Source organism: Ochotona princeps, chromosome 2 (genome assembly GCF_030435755.1).
Source record: "Ochotona princeps isolate mOchPri1 chromosome 2, mOchPri1.hap1, whole genome shotgun sequence".
NCBI lineage: Eukaryota > Metazoa > Chordata > Mammalia > Lagomorpha > Ochotonidae > Ochotona > Ochotona princeps.
In genome coordinates, this window is record NC_080833.1 from 123,138,028 (window position 1) to 123,161,323 (window position 23,296).

Consider the following 23,296-nt stretch of genomic DNA (forward strand, 5'->3'; position numbering starts at 1 on the left):
ATATTTCCTGTGTGGCACTTTGCTATTTGAAAACATTACTTCAACTGGGATTACATACCAACTAACAACTGCGGCATCAAATTTTGTACTAAATAGTATCCAGACTTATTTATGGAGACTTACTGTTCATTGTATATAAATACAGAAAAATTCTAAGGCAGTGTTTATAGCCTCGAAATGTTAACTGCATGTATCTGTAAAAATGTGCGCTCCACATTCGCTGATTCATTTCCCAAATGGCCACCACACCTGGGGCTGCAGTGGCGGCAAGGCGGGCTCGGGAGCTGCTGCTGGGCCTCCCCCGTGGGTGCAGGGGCTTAAGCACTGAGCCCACCTGCTGCTGCTTTCCCAGGCACACTATTGGGGAGTTTGATCACAGCACAGGAGCTGGGACTCTGACCAGTGTTCCTATGGCATGCCAGCCATGCAGACAGCAGCTTAACTCACTGTGCCACGTCAGTCCCTGTTAACTTTAAAAAAAACTATCATTTTTGGCACAGTTGTACAAATGTTGCACTATTTCATCAAAAGCTGAATATAAAGTTTCTGGTGGGAAAAAAAAAAAAAAAAAGATGTCAACCTGTTGACTAGTAATGAAGAAAAGGCATGGATCAACACAATAGTCTAGGGAAATGAGATGAGACCAAAGCTACTGTTACTACTCAGGAAAACATTCATCCAAGTAATGGCAAAGCTATGTGACCTTAACATTTGTATCTCGTCTGTAAAACAGCCTTGCTGTGATCTCCCCATGCACACTTGGTTGGATATGTGGCCAGAAAAAACATTTAGGGAATATGCTAAAGCAGAGTTTTCAAGACTGGCAATATCTCAAGTGTTTCAGAGAATTTAAAGGTAAGTAAAAACTTTAAATAATGAAAAGGCTAATAAATGACTTCCTGACATAGCACTCCGGTGAGCGGTGGGTAAAGGTAGTGGATATATTTAACACAGACAAAGGCTATAAAGAGGACATCTCAAACAACTTTTGGGGAATGAGCTGCCTGCCCCGGGAAGCACATCAGGGTTTGTCCATCCCACTTTGTGGTGATGGCATAGAAAGACGAGCATTTCTATGTACATGTAACCTTTAAGACATCTAATTACAACCAGCCCTTAAAAACACTGTGGTAGACTGAAAAGTGATTCTGCCAAAATGTCCACGTTAAGAATAAAAGTCTGCGTACAGGCACAGTAACTTTGTAAAAATGGCTGAAATGCCTGACTCTTCCTATGGATGTTTAGCCCTCAACTAAAACGACATTTTCTGTAGAAATATCAACAGTTTATTGTAAAGTTTACACTGAAGATCGGACATTCTTCAAAAAGATCCCAGCAGTTTTTGGTTATTTCCTCTGCCTTATGGTGAGAGTGAAGGCGTGGCCTCTGGTAACATCTGGCCGCTTCCTGCTCTCTCCATCTCCTTACAACCAAAGGCTCACAAACCGTCCACTCTTTCACTTATCCGCACCACTGCTCTAAATTATTTTTCTCATATTCACTGTCCGCTCCTGTATGTTCCCCGACTCTTTTCAAGCATATCTGTATTCGCCCTCACTTTGAAGTCTGACCATACAAGTATATTACAAAAGATGGAAAAAGTTATGGCTCACCTCCCTTAGACAGGCCCTCTTCCCACCAGTCCCTCACTTCCTTCAGAAATGTTTTTGTAGATATGAACTTGAACCTAATCAGGCCTGGTACCATAAGGAAACAACCTGCTTCTACTGCTCCAATTTCTCCTTAAGGGAACAAGGTCATCCAGGTGGCTGGAAGCACTTGTGTATCTTAGGTACAGAGAACACCTGCCACTCTGTAGCTCATTCAATGAACCAGGGCCAGGAATCTGGCACAGGGTTTAAGACCTGGCTTGGGATGCACTCAGCCCATACAGCACACATCTCCGTCCTGGCTCTTCCAATTCCAGTTTCTTACTAATGTGCCTCCTGGGGTCCCTGCCGCCCACACTGGACAGAACTGCAGGTTCCTCCTAATCCCAGATGATAGAGGCATTTTGGAAGTGAACCCACTGTATGGAAGGAGATTGTGTTTTCCTTTTAAATTTAAAAAACAAAACAAAACAAAAAAACAGATTTAGGAGCTTTTGCTAATTCAGCATACAATACAGGGTGTCTCAACCTTATCTCCAAACCATGTCCCTGGCCCCAGCAAGAGTCTGGCACAAGACATAAACCTTTCACTTGCTGGTTGGTGTAATTTTTTTAAAAAACAGAACAGAACAGAACCTGGTACTATAACCTATCCAGTTCATCACGGCTGGAAAGGATACAGCTTCTCCACTGAACCGTTCTAGCTCCTCGGTCACACTGACTGCTACTATTGAAGCCAAAGAAATGATGAACCCATCACACCTTTAGGAAACCAGTGTGCTTTAAACATTCTCCTGATACTGAAATTAGACAACACCCTAACTGGTAAATCTTTTCTGATAACTGATCTCCTGCTGTCTACTACCTATCAATGAGAACCATATCGGAGCTCACAAATTCATCTATTCAAGATTATTCAAAGAAGCAACAACACTGTTGCAAAATTTTATATGACCCCAAATTAAAGTGGTGCCTCTCACACCAGTAAGAACTTCCCCACTCTTTTGGAAACTGAAAGTAACTCCTACAATTTCAAACAGGTTTCTGAACCAGCAAGTGAAGGTTCTGGGTACTTGTTCAACATCAGCACTTCTACAAGGATGCATATACAAAGATATTATTCACTGTAGCACTGCTTGTAGTGATTAAAAACCCAGGAATGGGTATGTCACTTTCATAAATAAGGAGATGAATGAACTATATATTCAATAAAATACTAGTCAGCTACCAAAATGAATGAGCTGAATATTAATGTATTGATATGGAAATAGATGAAGCTCTAAGAAAATACATTGTGTATTTTTCATATTTCTTTCCCTAAACATTGAAAAACAAACAAAAAAAAAACCCTAGTGTTCACTTTGGCAGCACATATACTAAAAAAAAAAAAAAAAACCAAAAAAAAAAAACCAAAAAAAAAACCCCTATATATGTGTGTGTGTGTGCAAATATACATGTGAGCTTTAAAAGACATGAAGGAACTCTCAACAGCCTATTTAAATTGGTTACCTGATCCAAACTTAAAGGAGTTGAGAAAGAAATTAATGTTTTTCCCCATACTTTTCTGCTTCAGTGACTATGTCTAATTCTCCTGGCATTACCTGCATCATATTAAAAGTCTGCTGAGATAAAATAGTCTCACGGTAAGACTTAGAATTTTCTTACCTTCTCGGCAAAGGTCAATCGTTTTAGTAAAACTCGGGGCGGTGCGTTTGAAGATCTTGGTTCTTTCTCCACCCACAACTACCTCGGGTCCAAGCAGAGAGACCAGAACGGCGAGGCTGTGAAGGGTAATCGCCACGATGGAATCACTGGTGTCTCGCAGGCCCAGTAACACCTAGGAGTGAATGAGGTAATAAAGTGTAGACAACCGTATCACCTCTTTTTTCCTCACCTGTAAGCAAGAGGGCTGCAATCAGACTGTGACTGTCCCGATAAATTATGCTTTCTTAGGTGTGTGTCCCAGGTCAGCGGTTCTCAAACCATCTATGGTAACGGGCCAGTGTTTCTCTTGTAATTTTTAAGTTGCAAAAGTAAACACATCAGATACATAGGATTGCGGCATGAAATGGCTTGGCCTTTGCTGCCTGCCTCACAGCAGAAGCCTGGTGCTCTTCAGGGTACACGCAGCCACTCCTCCACGGCACTCGTGACCAAGCTGCCCTCGTCCCCGTCTCTGTTTGCACAGCCACAGGGCAGGGCCCTGGAAAACACCTGACCCAAAGGGAGGCAGGCAAGACCTCCTGCTCAGTCACACAAAATGCAACTGGAAGAAATTTCTATCTCTATGGTTTGCTTAAAACGAGGAGAGTAAATGTGAACTTGAGGGGCAAGCATGTTTGGCCATGTGTACATGAAAACGATAAAACAATAAAAACCAATTTTTAGGGAGTTGAAAGAAAAGGAATAAGAAACCATAAGGCTGTGAGCTTTGGCTGCTCTGGTTTCCGTGTAAGACATCCTTTAGCTTTAGCCGGTCTACACTCATCTTCACTCGCAACCAAAAGCACCTTAACTGAGACCATCACATGCACATGTCGGAAGACGAGCAGAGAGCCTGCGAGCACCTGGGGCACCCTCCAGCAGATGGGCGCCAGGGTACCTGCTGCCTGTAGAAGTGACAGGGCACAAAGGCCATCAGGGAGACTGCTTACAGCTTTACTCTGAGCAATTCTCATTATAGTCAGACCCATTAATCATTTTATTTTACTGATTTAGTTTCTTCACTTACAGAATAAAAAAAAAAAAAACCAAAGGTTTCAAAATAGCTGTCTGGTGTGTGAGGCTCCCAAATCCAGCCCTCTTGTAGAAACCTGGGCTGTCTGTGACTCACTTTAGCCACAAGTGCCACTGCCAATGTCTAAGTATCCCTTGAGAAGGCTGCCTTCACCCTGTGGATAGCCCTGACTAGAAACGGAAGGAACCCACCTCCCTCCTCGCAGAGATCTGTGGAAACACGTGGACGCCCTGAGGCTTCCGCTGCTCATGGCAGGAGAGCAGGGGCTTCCCCAGAGTCAGCGAAGCCGAGCTTTGCAGCTATTCCCTCCTGCACTCGATGGAGCCATTCTGGGGCCTGGGAGACAGGGGCCTCAGCTGACCACAGGAGAAGGGACAGGAGCCAGAGACCCGCAGTTAACTGCAGGATTGCTGCTTCAGGGCAGCAAATTTTCAGGTGAGTTTTTGCTCACAGAACAGATAACTGAAACTTCTTTCCCATTTAACATCTCCTTGAAAGCTGGAGGCATGTTTTCCGATCTCACAGGAAAACAAGTCATTTCAGTCTCCGAGTGACTGCAACCTGTTTTGAACAGCATCGCGACAAAGTGGACTTCCACACAGGGTATGATCTTTCCAAGAGGTCATTCTAGATTGAAGTGAGCCCTAAATTCAAAGACTCCTCCTTAGAGGGCCATGCGAAGACACAGAGGGACACAGCAATAAAGGTCATGGGACAACAGAGGCAAAGGGGAGCGATGCTGCGCGCCAGGCCGAGACATGCCGTGGACTTCTGGGACCTGCCAGAAGCTGCAGAGACAGACTGTCCCTTGGAGCCTTCAGAGGTCTGAAACATAGTCTTACCCACGCCTTGGATCCAGACGTGGGGCCTCCAGAACGGACAGAAGATAAAGTCCTCAATATCAGAGCAGACATAAGAAACCAGCACGGACCTGGAGCCCCACAACAGGTGAACCAGACAGTGCAGTTGCCTCCCTGCTGGCGGTCCGTCACAGACGGACGACCTATTTTCTGACAGTAATTTAATATGACCAGTTAGAGTTTACGTTCACAAAGCCTTCCAAAAGGTCATTTTTCCGCAAAAGAATTCATAAACTGATGCCAGCGCTGTGACGTAGCATGCTGGGCTCCCAAATGTGATGCTGGTATCCCGCAGGAGCACAGCTTTCAGTCCGGCACTCCACTTCCAATTCAACCCCCTACGAACGTGTCTGGGGAAGCGGCAGAGGACTGAAGTGCGTGGGCCTTGCCAACACACGAGAGGTTCAAGGGCAGCCAGGCTCCCAGCCCCAGCCTGGCCCAGCCCTGGGGGGAGTGAATTAGTGGACAGGATAAACCTCTCTCCCTCTTATCTTTCAAATAAATAATTTTTAAAAATTAAAAAAAAAGAAAAAGCAAACAGAAATATTCTTTCTGCCAAGTATGTTCATTGATTTGGCTATGAGAAAGGGATGGAAGTGCAGATTCAAAATCCACCCTTTATTCCGGGAAGTGTGAAGCCGAATGGCTGCCTCAAGGTTTCTAAGCTATGAGCCGAATGCCCTCAGCCCTCTCTTGCACTCAGCTCTCAAGCTGCCAGCACCACTCGGGCCCTCTTCCCACCCTTCTTCTCAAGTCCCCTGGCCACCAACCCTGACCTGTGGCAGGATGACCTTCTTGAGCTGCTCGTGGGTGAAGTGCTCCACGTAGGCCTCGATGTGGGAGAGCAGCACCATCCGCACGTGCTCCTCGTGGACCTCGAAGAGCTGCAGGAGCACCGGGATCACCCGCGACTGGAACAGGGCTGGTGAGAGCAAGCAAGGGGTTTCTCCCTGCGCATCATCTACCCCAAAAATCAGAAAAGGTTGCACGTGAAAAAGTAAATTGTTGTCTCACTTAAAAGAGTGCTAAGTGCAGTACAGAAACTGAGCCTGTAGCTTCACAGATGCTAAGCGGCATTCTGAATACGTAAGCTTTCAACCAAAGGCAAACTTTGGTTGATCCAAAATTGCTCAAGGTTAAGTGAAAGTGATCATATCAGTGGCCACTAACTATTCCCCATTTTTAAAACCTGACATTAAAACACATTAGCGGGGTCTGGCGGCGTGGCCTAGCGGCTAAAGTCCTCGCCTTGAACGCCCCGGGATCCCAGATGGGCGCCAGTTCTAATCCCGGCAGCTCCACTTCCCATCCAGCTCCCTGCTTGTGGCCTGGGAAAGCAGTTGAGGACGGCCCAAAGCCTTGGGACCCTGCACCCGCGTGGGAGACCCGGAAGAGGATCCTGGTTCCTGGCTTCGGATCGGTGCATTACCGGCCGTTGCGGTCACTTGGGGAGTGAATCATCGGATGGAAGATCTTCCTCTCTGTCTCTCCTCCTCTCTGCATATCTGACTTTGTAATAAAAATAAATAAATCTTAAAAAAAAAAAAACATTAGCAATCTACCCTGCTCAAATATGGCTTGGTAATTCTCAAACTCCTTAATTATTAGGAATACTTGGAAAACAACTCACCTTTTTTGGGGCCGAGCAGATGAGGAAGAAAACTTTTCACAGCTACTGGCTCTGCGAACACCAACTGGTTAAGCAGGAGAGGCACCAATCTGGAAGCGATTAATTCCTCTGACAAGCAGCTGACCCTGTCCAGCAGAAATCTAAGAACAAAGAAGAAACCCTGGGAGATTGCCGTGATTGTGAAGCAATCTATTAGTACATGCTAGCCACATTCAACTCATCTTCCTCCACCCCAGGGTGCACTCTGAAACACAGCTAGGGAAGCTGATCCCTGTGAACTTAGGAAAACTACAGAAAATGAGGGATAAGAACAACTGGTTAACATGCCAATCAAAACCAGCAAATATTTCAACCAGTTCTCTCTTCTTCACAGCAGAAGTGTTTCCCCCTAAAAAGATTTCTTCAATTTAAAAGATGCAGGGCTTATGTAAAGTTTCCATGTACAACAAGATACGAGTGACCCTTATCTGAGATGCTTAGAACCAGATGTGTTTTCGATTTGGGAGTTTCGAAGTTTGGGAATATTTGCACAGACTTTATCAATGGAGTACTGCCAATCTGAAATGCTCCCAAAGCAAGGCTTTCTGAGCCCTAACAACGGCTCTCTGCGTTTTGAATTTCAAAGTATTCAAGATTTTTATATGAGGGATGCTTAACTGGCACAAACTTGTTAGTAACCTCACTAAATTAAAACAGCGCCGCTCCAGGACTGTGCTGAGCAGTGCAGACACAGGTATTCACTGGGGTACTGCTTCTAGTGGTCCTTGGCAACAACTTGCCTCTTACACTTTACTGTATCACCTTCACAGGCGTGCACCACTCGTGACACAGGAGTCTACGGCCTACTCCTTCTCGTCTCCTTTCTAATGACCAAGGTCTCCATTCATTTAAGGCCACCGCCCCAAGACTCTCTCTCTTCTCTCGGAAGCCCTGCCCACAGTCCCCTGCCCCATGACTGCAGCTTCAGCTGCTTCCGCCAGGCTTCCTCTGACACCTTCACCTAGTCTATAACCGTGCCTGCTTCTCCTCCAGCCTTGACACGTTCCTCCTGGACTCCCTTCTGCAGTACATGTGCTGCCGAGGCGCGCACTCTCCTTCCTTAGCAATGTTTTCATCTCCAATTTTTTAAGGATAGCTTCCGCTTCATGCCTACTTTTTCGTGCACTTCATGCAGTGCTCAACCTACTGTAGTCTCTTTGCCAAAACAGCTCCAGCAGAGACCAGCTCAGCAGCGCCTCCTTGAGGGCTGAAAGAACAGGCGTTCAGTGACTCTCCAAGCTTGCTGAAATTCCCTGCTTCTCTGGGAATATCACAGCCTTCCCGTCTGTGTCTCTCTGAAATTCTAGCCAGAGCTGTTTTGTCTCATTTGTCAACTACTTGTTCCCGCTTAACCACTTACAAGATTTGAATTTGGATGGTTTTCTTCATGCTACCCACATTTCCTAAGAAAACATCTCCAAGTGTAAGTTGATAACACCTTAAGATTTGCTTCTAGCTCATCAGCCTAAAACCTCTCTCCTAATCTTTAAGGCTGTCTGGCCAACTGCCCTTGTTCAAAGCTGTCTAAAATCCCATGGTCCATGGATGCTTCAAACTAACACAGCTGACATTGATGAGATCCATGCTTCCCCCACACGTTAGGTACATCCATCCAGTAAGGCTGTGACCATTATCTTTGGCTTCAACGTCTCCTTCCGTGCTACCATCACCGTCCCAGGTATGGTCTCACGCTACTGCTGGATTAGCACATTCTACTAACAAAGCTAAGAGTCTGTATCATTTAATCCTGTCTTCCCCACAGGCAACCGGGTGATTCATCTAAAGGGAGATGTGCCCTCACCACTCGCAGCAGCTACACTGTCTGAAGCACGGTGCTTACCCAGTGTCAGTGCCCCTCACTGCCACACACATGGGCCACCCCCGCCGGGCTTGTCCTGGGACGCACTCTCAGCATGGCCTGACTCTTCAGTACTCCCCACCAAAGTCACACTGCGTTTGCTTTTGCACGTTTTTTTTTTTTTTCATTTTACCCCTCTGCAAATCTTTTTTCCATAACTATTTCCTCACCAGCTGCAGTTCCCAGGAATGCCTTTGAAAGGCCTGCTGCCAGAATCACCCTCCTACGTAGGTCTTTATCCCCAACCAGTACTGTCTAATCCGGGGCCCGCAGAAAGCCTGCCACGCAGGGACCGTTCAAATGTGGTGACAGAAACCAAGTGTCTCAGCAACAGCCAGTTATTACATGGGGTTAATTCGTGTCTCTAGATGTAAGGTCCTAACTTTCTGAACTTACTTGAAGAATTCAGTTTTCTCCTCTTCACTCTTCAATGTTAGACTTTTCAAGAAATTCACAACTTCTAGAAAATCATTTCTAAATGTCAAAAAGAAAAAAGCCAGGATAACAGATTAAGTATGGCAAACACTGAGGCCATACTCACAGACCATATCTTTACAATCTTCAACAAAGCGTTCTTCTGTGCCACTGAAAACACTCGAATACAGGGGCTGGTGCTGCAGCCTGGCAGGTTGACACGGGGGGCACTGGCATCCATACAGATGCCAGTTCAGTCTGGCTTCTCCCTGCTGAGGCATTTGGGAAGGCAGCAGAGGAGGGCCCAGGTGCTTGGGCCCCTGCCAGCCATGGCAGAGGCTTACAGGAAGCTCCTGGCTCCAGCCTGTCCCAGCCCTGTATTGTACACATTTAAAAGTGAACTGGCAGATGGAAAATATCTCTGTCAAGTTAAAAAAGTGCATAAATATTTTCAGAGAGAATAAATATTTGAGGAAATCTAACATCTATTTTAAAAATCCAATATAATTAAGATGTTTGAGAGACAAATACTACCCAACAAGCCTACAGGGAATCTGATTGTGTAAGAATATAAAAAATTTCTATGAAGAATAAATATCAGTTAAACTTACACACACTCTAACATGCTTTACAGTTTTAATAGTTGGTATATCTTCCAGATTTTTGCTTGTTCTGCAATTGTGCTATCAAATAAAACATCATGAGAGAATGACATTTCTATGACACAATGATTATTGCTTCTCCTTTGCTGATGTAAAAACTATTAAAGGGGGTGGGAAATGATTTCCTGTATACAAAGTCACAGGAGTCTCTTTGAGCTGCTGTAAGTTACCTGGCCATTCCCCTGCAGCCTGGGAGGAGTGATCTGAGAGCAGAGTTCCGCGGGGAGGGGGTGGCCTGCTGTGCTCCATGGGAGCGCTGCTCCCCCCATCCCCATGGGAGCACTGCTCCCCCGTCCCCGTGACAGCGCTGCTCCCCCCGTCCCCGTGAGAGCGCTGCTCCCCCATCCCCATAGGAGCACTGCTCCCCCCCCCCCCCGTCCCCATAGGAGCGCTGCTCCCCCGTCCCCATAGGAGCACTGCTACCCCCCCCCCCCGTCCCCATAGGAGCACTGCTCCCCACCCCCGTCCCCATAGGAGCGCTGCTCCCCCCGTCCCCATGGGAGCACTGCTCTTCAGTGCACAGTCCGGTCTCCAGCCTCGACCTCCTCCTTCCTCTCCGGCTCAGTAGTGGTGAAACCACACAGATGCTTTAACTTACATTTAATCAAAAGGCACGAGCAGCCTCCATAGGGGACACGGAGGCCCTGACACCTGTTTTCTCTGGGGGACATTTTTACCTCAACATTTTAAAACGGAAGTTGAGGAAAACAGGGTTGGCAGGCTTTTAGCTTTCTTCTTGCTGTTCTTAAAATGCAACTCTTCATTTTTTTCAAAGACTTATTTATTTTTAGTGCAAAGTCATATATATATATAGAGAGAGAGAGAGAGAGAGGGAGGGAGAGAGAGAAAGAGAGAGAGAAAGAGAGAAGAGGAGACAGAGAGAAAGATCTTCTGTCCAATGGTTCACTCCCCAAGTGAGCCACAATGGCTGGAGCTGTACAGATCCAAAGCCAAGACCCAAGAGTTTCTTCTGAGTCTTCCATGTGGCTGCAGGGTCCCAAGGATTTGCGCCATCCTCAACTGCTTTCCCAGGCCAAAAGCTGGGAACTGGATGGGAAGCAAGGCCGCCGGGATTAGAACCAGCACCCATATGGAATCCTGGTGCATTCAAGGTGAGGACTTCAGCCGCTAGGCCACCGTGCCGGACCAAAAATGCAACTCTTGATAAAGGACTCATACGAGTCATAGTGACAAGAAAATCTACAAATAGTTACCATGAAGGTAAATCCAGAGGAAAAAAAAAATCATCATCCAAAAAGCACAAGAAAATATCTTGGTTAGAAGACAGTGAGCATACAGCTTTTGTCAATTAAAATAATGTTTAAAACTTTTAAGGGAAAAGGATTTGAACAATTTCTTTGACACATGTCAAAATTAAGTCTAGCATTTATATATCTGACTTACTTAATATTAATAATTCACCAATGCACCATGTTATCTTTAAGTTTCCCCCTTTCATGAATGATGTTGACTACTGGCTCTGGTTTTTCCAACTACAACCATATAAGAATATTTAGTCACAAAACTAATAAAAGGAGCCCCACATGGTAGACTAGAGGTAAAAATCCTCTCTTGCAAGTGCCTGAATCCCGTATGGGTGCTGGTCGTATTCCAGCTGCTCCACTTCCCTTCCAGTTCCCTGGCCTGGGAAAGTGGTTAAGGATGGTCCAAAGTTTTGGAACCCTGCATCCACAGGGGAGACCCAGAAGAAGTTACTGGTTCCTGACTTTGGATCAGCTCAGCTCCAGCCTTTGTGGCCACTTGGGGAGTGAACCAGCAGATGGAAGATCTTTCTCTATGTCTCTCTTTCTGTAAATCTGACTTTGCAGTAAAAATGAATAAATCTTCAAAAAAAAAAAAAAAGACCCTAGCATAAGGTTGGCTTTGCTAGCAAAAACCGAACATGGAACTAACCTGTGCATAAGTTCTGCAGTCATGGAAATAAAAATGAGAACACATAATTAAAGTTAACCTTGCACAGAGGTTCACAAACATCTCTGATTCCCAGAAAGTATCAAGTTATATTGTGCCTCTCCCTCTAAACCAACTTTGCTTTTCCATCATGTATTACTAAATGAAGACAAAACAGTTTTTTTTGCCTGAGGGAAAAGAGAAGCATTCCCTCCTCCCCTCCCAACAAGAAAAAAAAAAATCCAACAGTAATACATTCACACTGAAAACACAATGGCATTGTGCATGAGAGCAGACCTGGTGGGAAGCAGCCAGCGGAGCACACACCGCCCTCACCTGAAGAAGTCATGGGACAGTAAGGTGCAGAGGGCTGGCCGGCACTTTGGGATGGGATTCAGCAAAGCTGAGTGTAAGGTCTGTTGGAAGCTGGAGAGAACATCCGCTGAAACTGAAATCCAGAGCTACAGTTAGTTTCCAATGCCTTCTGCCTCTTTTCAGGACCTTTATAGCTGGAGACTGATGAGAGCAAAAAACCACCTGTAAAAGCCCAAACAAACAGAGCCCTGGCTGTTGCGGAACAGCTTCACGCTTGCCTGAAATCAGACGCCCTGCCAGCTGTGGAAGGTTGTCCTTCCAGCAAGTCCCACCTCGCCCCGGCTGCCACCCCCCTTCCATGTCCCCGTTTTCTGACTGTTGATCCCAGCTCAGGCCAAAAAGAGGTGCAGTGTGTGTGGCATATATACCGGTTTTTCTCAAGCCAGCTTTCTCACCCACAGAAGACTTCACTGGCTACTAAAAATTCTTTCAAGTATGGTAGACACTGTAGGACCACTGCAGAAGCATAGCAGCAGTCAGTACAGGACCATACCAATCTGCCTTAGGGTCTAAGTGTTTGTACTTAGGTTGGGAAAATTTACAGCTTCTAGCTCAACAGTATGTCTAATATCAGATGCTCCAAGCTTGGTAGGAGAAACTGTATTGGAACAGCACAAAGCTTCGTAAGGGGAGACATAAGCCAATAAGGGGTCTAGTAGGATATGCGCTTCAATAAACATCACAGGTGAATTAAAGGCCTAGAGGGGTCCAAGGACAGTGAAGCAGGCTGCTAAGCAAACAATTACTGGACACTAGAGAACGCAAGGTATTTCCTAGTCTAGGTTTTAAAAAGTGATAAAAGGAAAAAAATGGGTAAATTACAGCAAGAGAGTAAAAAATTGAGTCTTTGAAAAAACAAGCATCAAGATCCAATTAGAGGGACCTGGTGGCTCAATCTTTGCCGTGCATCCACCAGGATCCCATATGGGCACCGGTTCATATCCTGTCTGCTCCATTTCCCATCCAGCTCCCTGCTTGTGGCCTAGGAAAACATTAGAGGATGACCCAAAGCCTTAGGACTCTGCACCCGCTTGGTAGACCCGGAAGAGCTCCTGGCTTCGGATCGGTGCAGCTCTAGTCATTGCGGCCACTTGGGGAGTGAAATCAGCAGACGGAAGATCTTCCTCTCTGTCTCTCCTTTTCTCTGTTTATCTGCCTTTCCAATAAAAAAATAAATCTTTGTATGTATACGTGTTCATTTAGATATTAATGAAAAATGTTGAACCGCAATCTATTATTCAGATTATATAAAAGTATTACCAAAGGTGTTGGAACATTTAGAAAACAATTTGAGTGTTCCCCAAAGACCTTTAAGCCCTTGATCTTCAGAGTTCTGTTAACAGATTAAGAATAAAACTTATTTGAATTATGGTACCTAAAGCTGAGGGCTTTGGAAATGATGACATTACATTAGGGTGGAGCCCTTATGATGAAACTGGATACGAGGAGACACAGGTGTGAAGGCAAAGCTGCTCCCTGTCTCTCTGCTTCTTGCTCGTTATTTGATCCCCCCTTCAGTGTGCTCCACCATCCAGCACCTAATCAGACACCAGACTACTGGGGCCACTACTGTGAACCTCTAAAATCACAAGCCCACACCAGCCTTCCTTTCTAAGTGGCTCCTCTCAAATACTTCAATTGTAACAATGGAAAGCTGACATCTGTTTACTTACTGGCAGGCTTGACAAAGAATATAGTCTTTAGACCATGCTATTTTAAGTTAGAAAGCTAATCAAGGTGATATTGACAGTGACAGTTCAAAGTGCTTCCTACAACCCTTTTCACTGTGCAAGCTACTGAAACCCAAAGCTTCTTTTCTCACTGATGTTAGTGTCTGGTGTTAACTGGTTCTTTACAGTGACCACAGACTACAGTCCTTTGAGTTCCACACAACACACACCGTGGACGGTTTTCCTACTTATTCTATGGAATGCAGTTAACGTTAACTCCAACTCACCCTGTTCATTTAAGATTGTCAGCAAACTTTCCACCAATATTCCAAATGAATAGGCATCCCGTGCATGTCCATGAGACTCCGGAAGAGTTGTGAATTCTGGACACTAAAATAATAAAGACCAGTAAAACAAGGGGATCTGCTTTACCAGCCAAAGCCATTTTGGTTCTGAAACAATTTTCCCCTGCGGTTGCATTTGTTCACAATGCCACATACTAAGTTAAAGGCTATTAAAGCTATTAGTGCACCATACCTGATAAATACATACAAACTGGCACACTCGTTTGTGCCAACTGAGATAACATAGCTCAAAAATCAAAAGCTAATCAGTGAATGAATTGATCAAAGATTTTAAAGTATTCATTATAGATTTTAAAAGTCACAATGAAATATCTCTAAGTACAACTCAGAGGTAACAATTTACCTTTCATCATAAGCCAGTATACATGCATATATAAAACCACACAAAATGGAAACAAGTGTCATAAAACAATACCAAACCTTACAAACTAAGATGCCAAATTTTATCTTTTACTACTCCCTTTGTTTCTTTGTTTTTCAAAATCCTGGTCTGGACCCTTAAATTAGTTAAGATCTACCAACTGCCAGTTTGAAATACACTCAGTTACGGACCAGCGTGGTAGCCCAGTGGCTAAAGTCCTCGCCTTGCATGCACTAGGATCCCATATGGATGTCAGGCTGTGTCCCAGCAGACCCACTTCCCACCCAGCTCCCTGCCTGTGGCCTGGAAAAGCAGTTAAGGATGGCCCAAAACCTTGGGCCCCTGCACCTGTGCAGATGACCCGGAGGATTCTCCTGGCTCCTGGCTTCAGATCGGCTCAGCTCTGGCCACTGCAGCCACTTGGGGAGTGAATAAGCAGATGAAAAGATCTACCTCTCTGTCTCTCCTACTCTCTGTACATCTGACTTTCCAATAAAAAATAAATCTTAAAAAAAGGAAATACACTTAGTTACATAAAAACTCCTGATTTGGGGCTCATAGTGTTGTGTGGCAGGCTAAGCCCCTGTTTGGAATGCCAGCATCCCGTATCAGTGTGCCATTTTGAGTCCCAGCTACTCTAGACGGAGCTTCTGGCTCCTGGCTTCAGCCTGACCCAGCTTCAGCATTACAGTCCTTCGGAGAGGAATGCAGTCCTGTTACCTGACCTATCACCGCTGCCCCCAGGGTCTGCATTCGAAGGAAGTGAACATTAGGAGCTGGCACAGATATAGGATTGTAGGCCATCCCATTTTGGCAACTACTAGGCCAGACGCCCACTCTTCATCTTGGCAAGCCAGGCAGATGAACAGCTTGATTGAAGAACTAGCAATGACCAGTGAAGCTTTCCTAATTACCATGATTCTCAGCTACTTCCAAGGACCTACCATGAACTGCTCTGATACCCTCCGCACACTGAGCCCCGTCTACCGTTAAGAAGTATCAGAAGTGCCTAGCCAGGGTAAACTGGCACCGTCATGTAAGGATAACATCTTAGACGCCTTCATAGCGACAGGAACTGGAAGGTGCCTCCAACTCCCAGAGCAAGGCAATGCAGAAGAAAGCTTTGTTTAAGAGTCTTAAAGGTATCTGACAGCATCTTACCATCTCTTCAGGAGGGATAGATGTTGGGTCTCTTACTGAATGAATAGTCTTCAGAAACTAGAGAAATAAATGAAGGAAAATCATACAGATGTTTGCTGAACCAACTTCTAATTTCAAGTTACAAAAGCAATGCCCAACAGAAACTGTGACAACGAAACCTTCAATGTCATGTTAAATGGGTGAATTTTATATTTTCCTCATGAAAAAAAAAATGTAAAATAGTGGCTGACACAGTTTAAGGCTCAGTAGCAAATTCCAGTTTGAGGGACAGCCTTTTTGGAAGCAGCCACACATCTGATTACCTTACATGGAAAGCACGACCACTTCTCTCTCCCATCATAGACACTAGCAATAAAAACGCTTTTCCAGCCCCGAGCGAGCTTATCATTAATCTTCTTACTAAATCAAGTATTTCTAAACTCTTCCTGCCACATGATACACAGTTAAGGACTTGAGGAGCCAGAGACAAAAGCAGCAGCCACGGCGCAAGCACATGCTCACGGAGCCGCGGGTTAGCTGTGAACAGCTCTGCTATCACAGACATCGAGGCAAGAGATGACATGGCACAACGCCACGGGAGGAGATGCATTCGACCGACAGAATCACCCGCAGGCAAGTGAGGGATCAGAGCACACTGGGAACCTGCCAGAGGCTGCGGGGTGTCGCCAGGGTGCAGCCCAGCAACTGTGAGGGCAAATGAGCTAAAGGTAGGGAGCGAAAGGACTGCAGAGCCCACACACACGATGACACGCTTTACACCAGCCCACGCACCAGGGTCCTGCGTTGTTATACCAGGTCATGCAGGGGGTTACACGCTGTTACACCAGTCCACACATGGGGTCACACACTGTTACATCAGCCCACACACGGGGTCACGCACTGTCATGCCAAGCCACGCAAGGGGTCACGTGTGATTACACCAGGCCACACACAGGGTCATGCGCTGTTACACCATTCCATGCACAGGGTCACACGCTGTTACACCAGCCAACACACAGGGTCACACGCTGTTACACCAGCCAACACACAGGGTCACAGGCTGTTACACCAGCCAACACACAGGGTCACACACTGCTTACACCAGCCAACACACAGGGTCACACGCTGCTTACACCAGCCAACACACAGGGTCACACGCTGTTACACCAGCCAACACACAGGGTCACACACTGCTTACACCAGCCAACACACAGGGTCACAGGCTGTTACACCAGCCAACACACAGGGTCACACGCTGTTACACCAGCCAACACACAGGGTCACACGCTGTTACACCAGCCAACACACAGGGTCACAGGCTGTTACACCAGCCAACACACAGGGTCACACGCTGTTACACCAGCCAACACACAGGGTCACAGGCTGTTACACCAGCCAACACACAGGGTCACACGCTGTTACACCAGCCAACACACAGGGTCACACGCTGTTACACCAGCCAACACACAGGGTCACACGCTGTTACACCAGCCAACACACAGAGTCACACGCTGTTACACCAGCCAACACACAGGGTCACACGCTGTTACACCAGCCAACACACAGGGTCACACACTGTTACACTCATCAGATACATGGCAGGTTCATAGAAAGTGATCAACAGCGGCAGAAACAATCAAAGAAAAAAGGCCAGGTAACAGGAAGGTTTGTTCACCTAGGAGGGAAATGAGCAGATCTGGCACACAAAACTATGGGCACAAGCATGGGTACCAACATAATCCAGTAGGAGTTAAGACACACAGGGCTTCATTACAGTCACAAGGACATCCTGTGACTTTCAGCAACTTGGATGACTGCTCAAAGAACAAAGCCAACACATGCCAAGCACCCGTCTAGGTACAAATATCAACATAAATATCACACCTCCAAGAAGTTCAACACAGAGAGAAAAGCACAGAAACGACATTTCAACATTAAGCAGTAAGACCATTTGACTACGCTATCTGACAGAACTATCTTCCCTCTCTGGGTCCATATTTTCCATGTACAAGATAAGGAGAAAGGAATCTATGACCCCTGATGACTCTTCTAAAAATGAGATCCACCACTCACGGTAAATGTGGGTGTCCAAATCTAAGGGCACGTGAAGACAGAAACAGCGAGCCCTGGCAAGAAAAGCACCAGATACCACGAGGCTACCCGATCCTAAACCTGGACAGGGCCCTGCCGCAGGGCTCACCTCTGGCGTGGCCTGGGAAACTGTGCAAACGGTCTCCATTCCGCCCAGCTTCCAGTGCCCGTCGTCACTCACAAACACAGATGATAAGCAGACATTGTTGTGGGTGAGGTGTCCCTGAAAGAAAAAAAAAAAAAAAAAACCAGTAATCACCAAGAAGATTATGCTAAGCCTTCCTACTACAGAGTAGTAAGTGGAACTAAGAATTAAAATAACAATAAATGGGGCCTGGCACAGTAGCCTAGTGGCTAAATCCTCATCTTGCCTGTGCCGGGATCCCATATGGGCACCGGTTCATGTCCCAACTGCTCCATTTGCCATCCAGCTCCCTGCTTGTGGCAGCAGAGGATGGCCCAAGGTCTTGGGATGCTGCGCCCGTGAGATACTGGGAAGAAACTGCTGGCTTGGATCAGCTCAGCTCCAGCCACTGTGGCCATTTGGGGAGTGGATGGAAGATCTTCCCCCTCGGTGTCTCCTTCTCTCTGTAAATCTGCCTTTCCAATACAAATAAGCAAATCTTTTTTTTTTTTTTTTTTTTTTACAAAGTCGGATACAGAGAGAGGAGGAGAGACAGGGAAAGCTCATCAAAGCTGGCTGCGGATTCCAGCTTTCTGCAAATGCAGCCCCTGGGGAAGAGCAGGTAGGGGCGTAAGCAGCTGGGTTTCTGCTACACCTGGACCGAGTTAAGGGCTTGTGGCTTCAGCATGGCCTTCTCCGAACCGATACGGGCATCTGGGGCATGAACCCGTGGGTAGGAGCTGTGTCTCTTTCTCTGCCTCTCAAATTTAACTGAGACAAAAATTCTGAAAACAAATAGCAACCTTGGTCTACAGTCACACTCATGTTAAACCTTTTTCCTTTGTCTTACTAACAAATAGCTAATGGCAAGCATCAGTGACCAAAGTTTTCTACAATTAACTGCCTCAGGAACAAAGAACTAGTTGCCCGGCTTACAAGTTTCTATGTCTTCCTCTCGGGAAGTTTTCTAATGATAATAATACTGCTGCCGTCACACGTTTCTACACACACCAGAATTCGCAAGCATTGGCACACAGCAGCTCACCCCCAACGACCCTCGGTCTACACCGCAGCTCACCCCCAACGACCCTCGGTCTACACCACAGCTCACCCCCAACGACCCTCGGTCTACACCACAGCTCACCCCCAACGACCCTCGGTCTACACCACAGCTCACCCCCAACGACCCTCGGTCTACACCACAGCCTGAGAGGCGCGCTCTGCAGGCTACCATCGCGCCGTGTACCCTACTCCGCAGGCCACTTACTCGGTCATGGAGGAAGATAAGAGCCAGCAGTATGTCGTAAATCCCGGCACAGATCTCTGCAGAAGACAGTGTGTGCAAAACCACTTCCAGGGGCTGCACTCGCTCGGTGACAAGATGAATGCCATCTGCTTCCACAGTACAAGATAAAAATCTTAGCAAGCAAGGGTGACGGAGTGTCTTCAAGTGCTTTAGAAATAGAGCAGAAGAGGCGATCAAGTTAATGGTACAGCATTAAATTAAGCAGACCTTTACATGCGTCATTGGCAAAAAGCAGAGGGTGTACTTGCATTCAAGGTCCTTCCAAGCTCATTACCTTCTGCCAAATGTCTGGTGAGCCTAAGAAGGGCCTACACCTTGTTCGGACTTCATACAACTTACCACCACGTTAAATGTTACAAAGACTTTGTTTTATTATGACAATGTAAGCCCCCAGGAGCCCAGATCTAACACTTACCTACTCTAATCAGAAATAACTACGAGCATTTCAACAGGTGGACCCTGCAGACAGACCTGAGTTGCAGTGCTCTGCAGGAAAGCCCTTCAACTTCATTAAAAACCTCACCTTCTTTCCGGACAAGAATCACAGAGAGGAAGCTAGGTGGGTCAGTGTAAGGCGACTGCCTCAGAGAAAGGAGCTCATGAGGAGGAAAACCAAAAATCTACACACCACAAGTTCTCACCTTCCCCTATGCCAGTTACGCACAGGATAGATCCAAATTAATACAGCGAAACTCTGAGCAACTGAGGCTTCCGTGCTATCAACAGGGAGCAGAGGGGAAACCGGTTCCAAACACGCGACGCCTGAGTCTGAGCGGATTCACCGCCTGCTAAACAGAAACTCTCACTGCTTTCCAGAAGACGGCACAGAGCAAGTCTGTGTAACATGACCTTCAGAGCCTCTGATGCAATCCAAAAACAACGCAAGGATGATGGAAAAATTTAAAAAATCAACCTCAAAATACCAACTGGATATCACAAATATCAGGAAGAATTTAAAGAGTCGCTGTTCTAATCATTCCCCTATAGATAAAGCAAAACAGCTATGAGAGAGAAGAGACGAGAGCAGGAGTTCTCAGCAGAGAAATGGAAGCTACGGCAAAGAGCTAACTAGGCAGCAACTCTAGCAATAAATATTAAAAACTGAAAATGTAAACAGATGGCATTTTGATGTAGAAACAGCATCGCCCTAAGGAGGTGGGTAAGTAATCTCAGGGGCAAAAGGAACATTGGTCTTCACAACAAAAGGTCCCGTGCAAGTGACTGAAGTCCCCAAGACACGATCAGAGGCGGGGAAAAAAGAAAACAGCTGAAAACTTCTATTTGGCCAAATACCAACATTTAGGATTTTTTTTTTTCTTAACAGCCCTTCTTCAAATTGTGGATTGAGATTACATTTAGTTTACCCTGGATTTCATGCAGTATCTGACCCTGTCGGAGGTCACCAACAAATGTCAACTAGTCACTTTCATAAAACATTTCCATCTTGTTCTCTTACTTTTTACCTTATTACCAAATTCCAAATTCCTTAAACTATTTACACATCTTTTAAACTTTCACCTTCATATTTCCAGAAAAAAAATCAAACCCTCTGTTCCCACACCTCAGTAGTAAAAATGCCTGATAGATGAGGAGTCATCAACCAATCACGGAAAACAAGCTATGAAACGTCAGGCAAGGATTAAAACGACCCTTTGCACCAAAATCAACTTCATTTCTAATCCTATTTTCCACAAGCTTTTTGAAGTACTCTCATGACACATGTATGCATAACAAGAATGATTATATATACTGTATATGTATATATATAAAATATAACCTAAGACTACGAAACAGGAAACCAAAAATAAATTTAAATATTTTCCAAAACTTCGAAGAATAAGGAAATCCCCTGGATATAATATAAAATATTCTCCCTCCCCCACCCAGTTTCTTGGTGCCCAAATAGAAAAGCTGAAGAGGATTTGTGCGTGAGCACACGAGGTTAAATGCGTGGTACTTCTGCCTTCCTCTGGTGGGTCCCAATCAGCACTGATTCTGAATTTTTTTAGTCCAAAACTCCCACACCAGATAATAATTTTAACATACATTTACAGCAAAACATAAGCTGTCAAAAAGGTGGTTTTTCAAAGTGCCCAGTTTTTTCCAAAGGAAATGAGAAAGCTTGAAAGCTTTAGGGTCTACTCTGTGCAATTCACTAGGAACTGGAGAAGCCTCATAAACCATCAGAATCAGAGGAGACAGATGACAGATGTCAAGTGGACAGCAGCCTCCGATTTAATAGTAGGTTCCATTTCCACAGGAATTAGCACACAACATTCCAAAATACCTTCTTAGAAGAATCTAGAGAGCGAGAGTAAGCAGACAGCACTGACAATTTTTCTATTAGTGTCTCAAACTTAACTTCTCTTCAGTGATTGGAAAGAATTTCTGAATGGTTTTTCTTTTCTTCAATTTTATTTATATGAAAGAGAGGCAGAGAGAGAGACAAGAGAGAGAGAGAGAGAGACGAGAGAGAGAGAGAGAGATCTTCCACCTGCTGGTTCATTCTTCACATGCTTGCAACAGCCAGGGCTGAGCCTGGCCGAAGCCAAGAACAAGGCCTTCAATCCAGGGCTGCTCTCCTCCAAGAGCCGCAAGAACCCACCTACCTGCTGCAGCCAGGGTCTGCAGAAGAGCTGGAAGGTGGACACCAGTCTGGTTGAGATCCAGCTCCCTGCCAGTGGCCTGGGAAAGCCACAGAGGATGGCCCAAGGCCTGGAGCCTGCAGCATGTGGGAGATCCAGAAGAAACTCCTAGCTCCCAGCCTCGGACAGGCCCAGCTGTGGCCGCTGCAGCCATTTGTGGAATGAATTCGAGGTATAAGATCTCTGTCTCTCCCTCTCTCTGTACCTATGACTTTCAAGTAAAATAAATAAATCTTTAATATTTGTTTCCTTTTTATATGTGAACATTAAACAAAACTGGACTCACAAGCAGTCTGCATTTGAATACAGGCACTCTATATGGGGCACAGGTGTTCCTAAGCAGTGTTTGAACCATTATATCAAGTGCTTAGCCGTCTAATTTCTTTTTCTTTATAATTCCAAATTTCACAAACTCTGGATATGACTCTAATAAAGTTTCTGGCTTGTTCTTGAGAAAGAAGCTATTATTTTTCCATAGAGATCATGCCAAATAAAAATATTCTAAAATGCTGAAGATAAATTTCATATAAAAAATGCATGTAAAATACTTTATTATGTTGCTTCCATTAATTTAATTTAAAACAATTTATGCAATTAAACACAGCAAAGATTCAGATAAGCCAAAAAGCTCTTGGTTTAATGTGTGACCAACTGGGAAGAATTTCTTATTATAAGTGTGTTCTGAGGTACACAGCCTATGTAAAATATGCACCCGCCTTCCTAGTTGCACATGAAGAATCTTCAACAAGCCAAAGAGTGGCTTGTTGTGTCTATTTAGGAAAAATTCTTTCTTCAGCTTTTATGTTTTAGGACTCACACAATTTTGCTCTGATTTTAAACACCTTTTTTGATTTTCCTGGTACCCAGGGAAAACTTTTAAGTCGGCGGACTGTTCCTGATGCAGTGCTAGAGGGACAGTCAATAAACATTCATCAAATGAATAAAGGAAATCATACATTTTGCTTTTTTTTTTTTGACCTTACATGCCCAGCTAAATTTTTCATAAAAGGTGAGTATCTGCTTGCTCAATAAAAGAAAAAATGTTGGTTGCATGGTTCTACACAAGACAGTTAACTTAGTTAAGGACCTTGCTGGCTCCTCCTTTCAGCTCGCTCAACAGGATACAGAAATGACGCACACAGACTCACAGGAAAGGCGAGCAGTGAGGAACCACATGGACACTGCTTCTTCAAGCTCCACGGAACAGGGGCAGCGAGCGAGGGACTCAGCACAGGGAACCACAACATTTTCTCAGTGCGCAGCCTGAACACAGGCAAGGCTCTGGTCCTGGCGGAGAGGGGTGCCCTGCTGCTGCGTGAGACTGACTTGCAGGTAACTGCCCCAGAGCCACTTCACACCTGTTAACATCTTGTTTTTTCTTGCTCTCACAGCACAACAATCTACCCAAAAAACATCCGTGACCCCAAAATGTGTGGCGACTTCTTTCCACTGGCAAACAAGCTGAGTATCCTCTAATTCAATTTCATTCTGACGCTAT

The 23,296-nt window shown here is 45.4% G+C and overlaps 1 protein-coding gene across 3 annotated transcripts in view; it reads right to left on the reverse strand.

Moving 5' to 3' along the window:
- The window catches only part of LOC101524764 (protein-associating with the carboxyl-terminal domain of ezrin), a 36,325-nt gene that overhangs the window by 2,423 nt on the left and 10,606 nt on the right, over positions 1-23,296 (reverse strand). For 2 of the 3 annotated variants that reach the window (XM_058660619.1, XM_058660621.1), the window contains 9 exons: positions 19,115-19,300; positions 17,833-17,946; positions 15,654-15,710; positions 14,054-14,156; positions 12,058-12,169; positions 9,131-9,208; positions 6,838-6,977; positions 5,984-6,168; positions 3,276-3,447 (listed from right to left, as the gene is read on the reverse strand). In XM_058660619.1, the coding sequence (XP_058516602.1) occupies positions 3,276-3,447; positions 5,984-6,168; positions 6,838-6,977; positions 9,131-9,208; positions 12,058-12,169; positions 14,054-14,156; positions 15,654-15,710; positions 17,833-17,946; positions 19,115-19,300 (1,147 nt within the window). The remainder of the gene's footprint in view (positions 1-3,275; positions 3,448-5,983; positions 6,169-6,837; positions 6,978-9,130; positions 9,209-12,057; positions 12,170-14,053; positions 14,157-15,653; positions 15,711-17,832; positions 17,947-19,114; positions 19,301-23,296) is intronic. The other variant, XM_058660620.1, reaches the window with a different exon arrangement.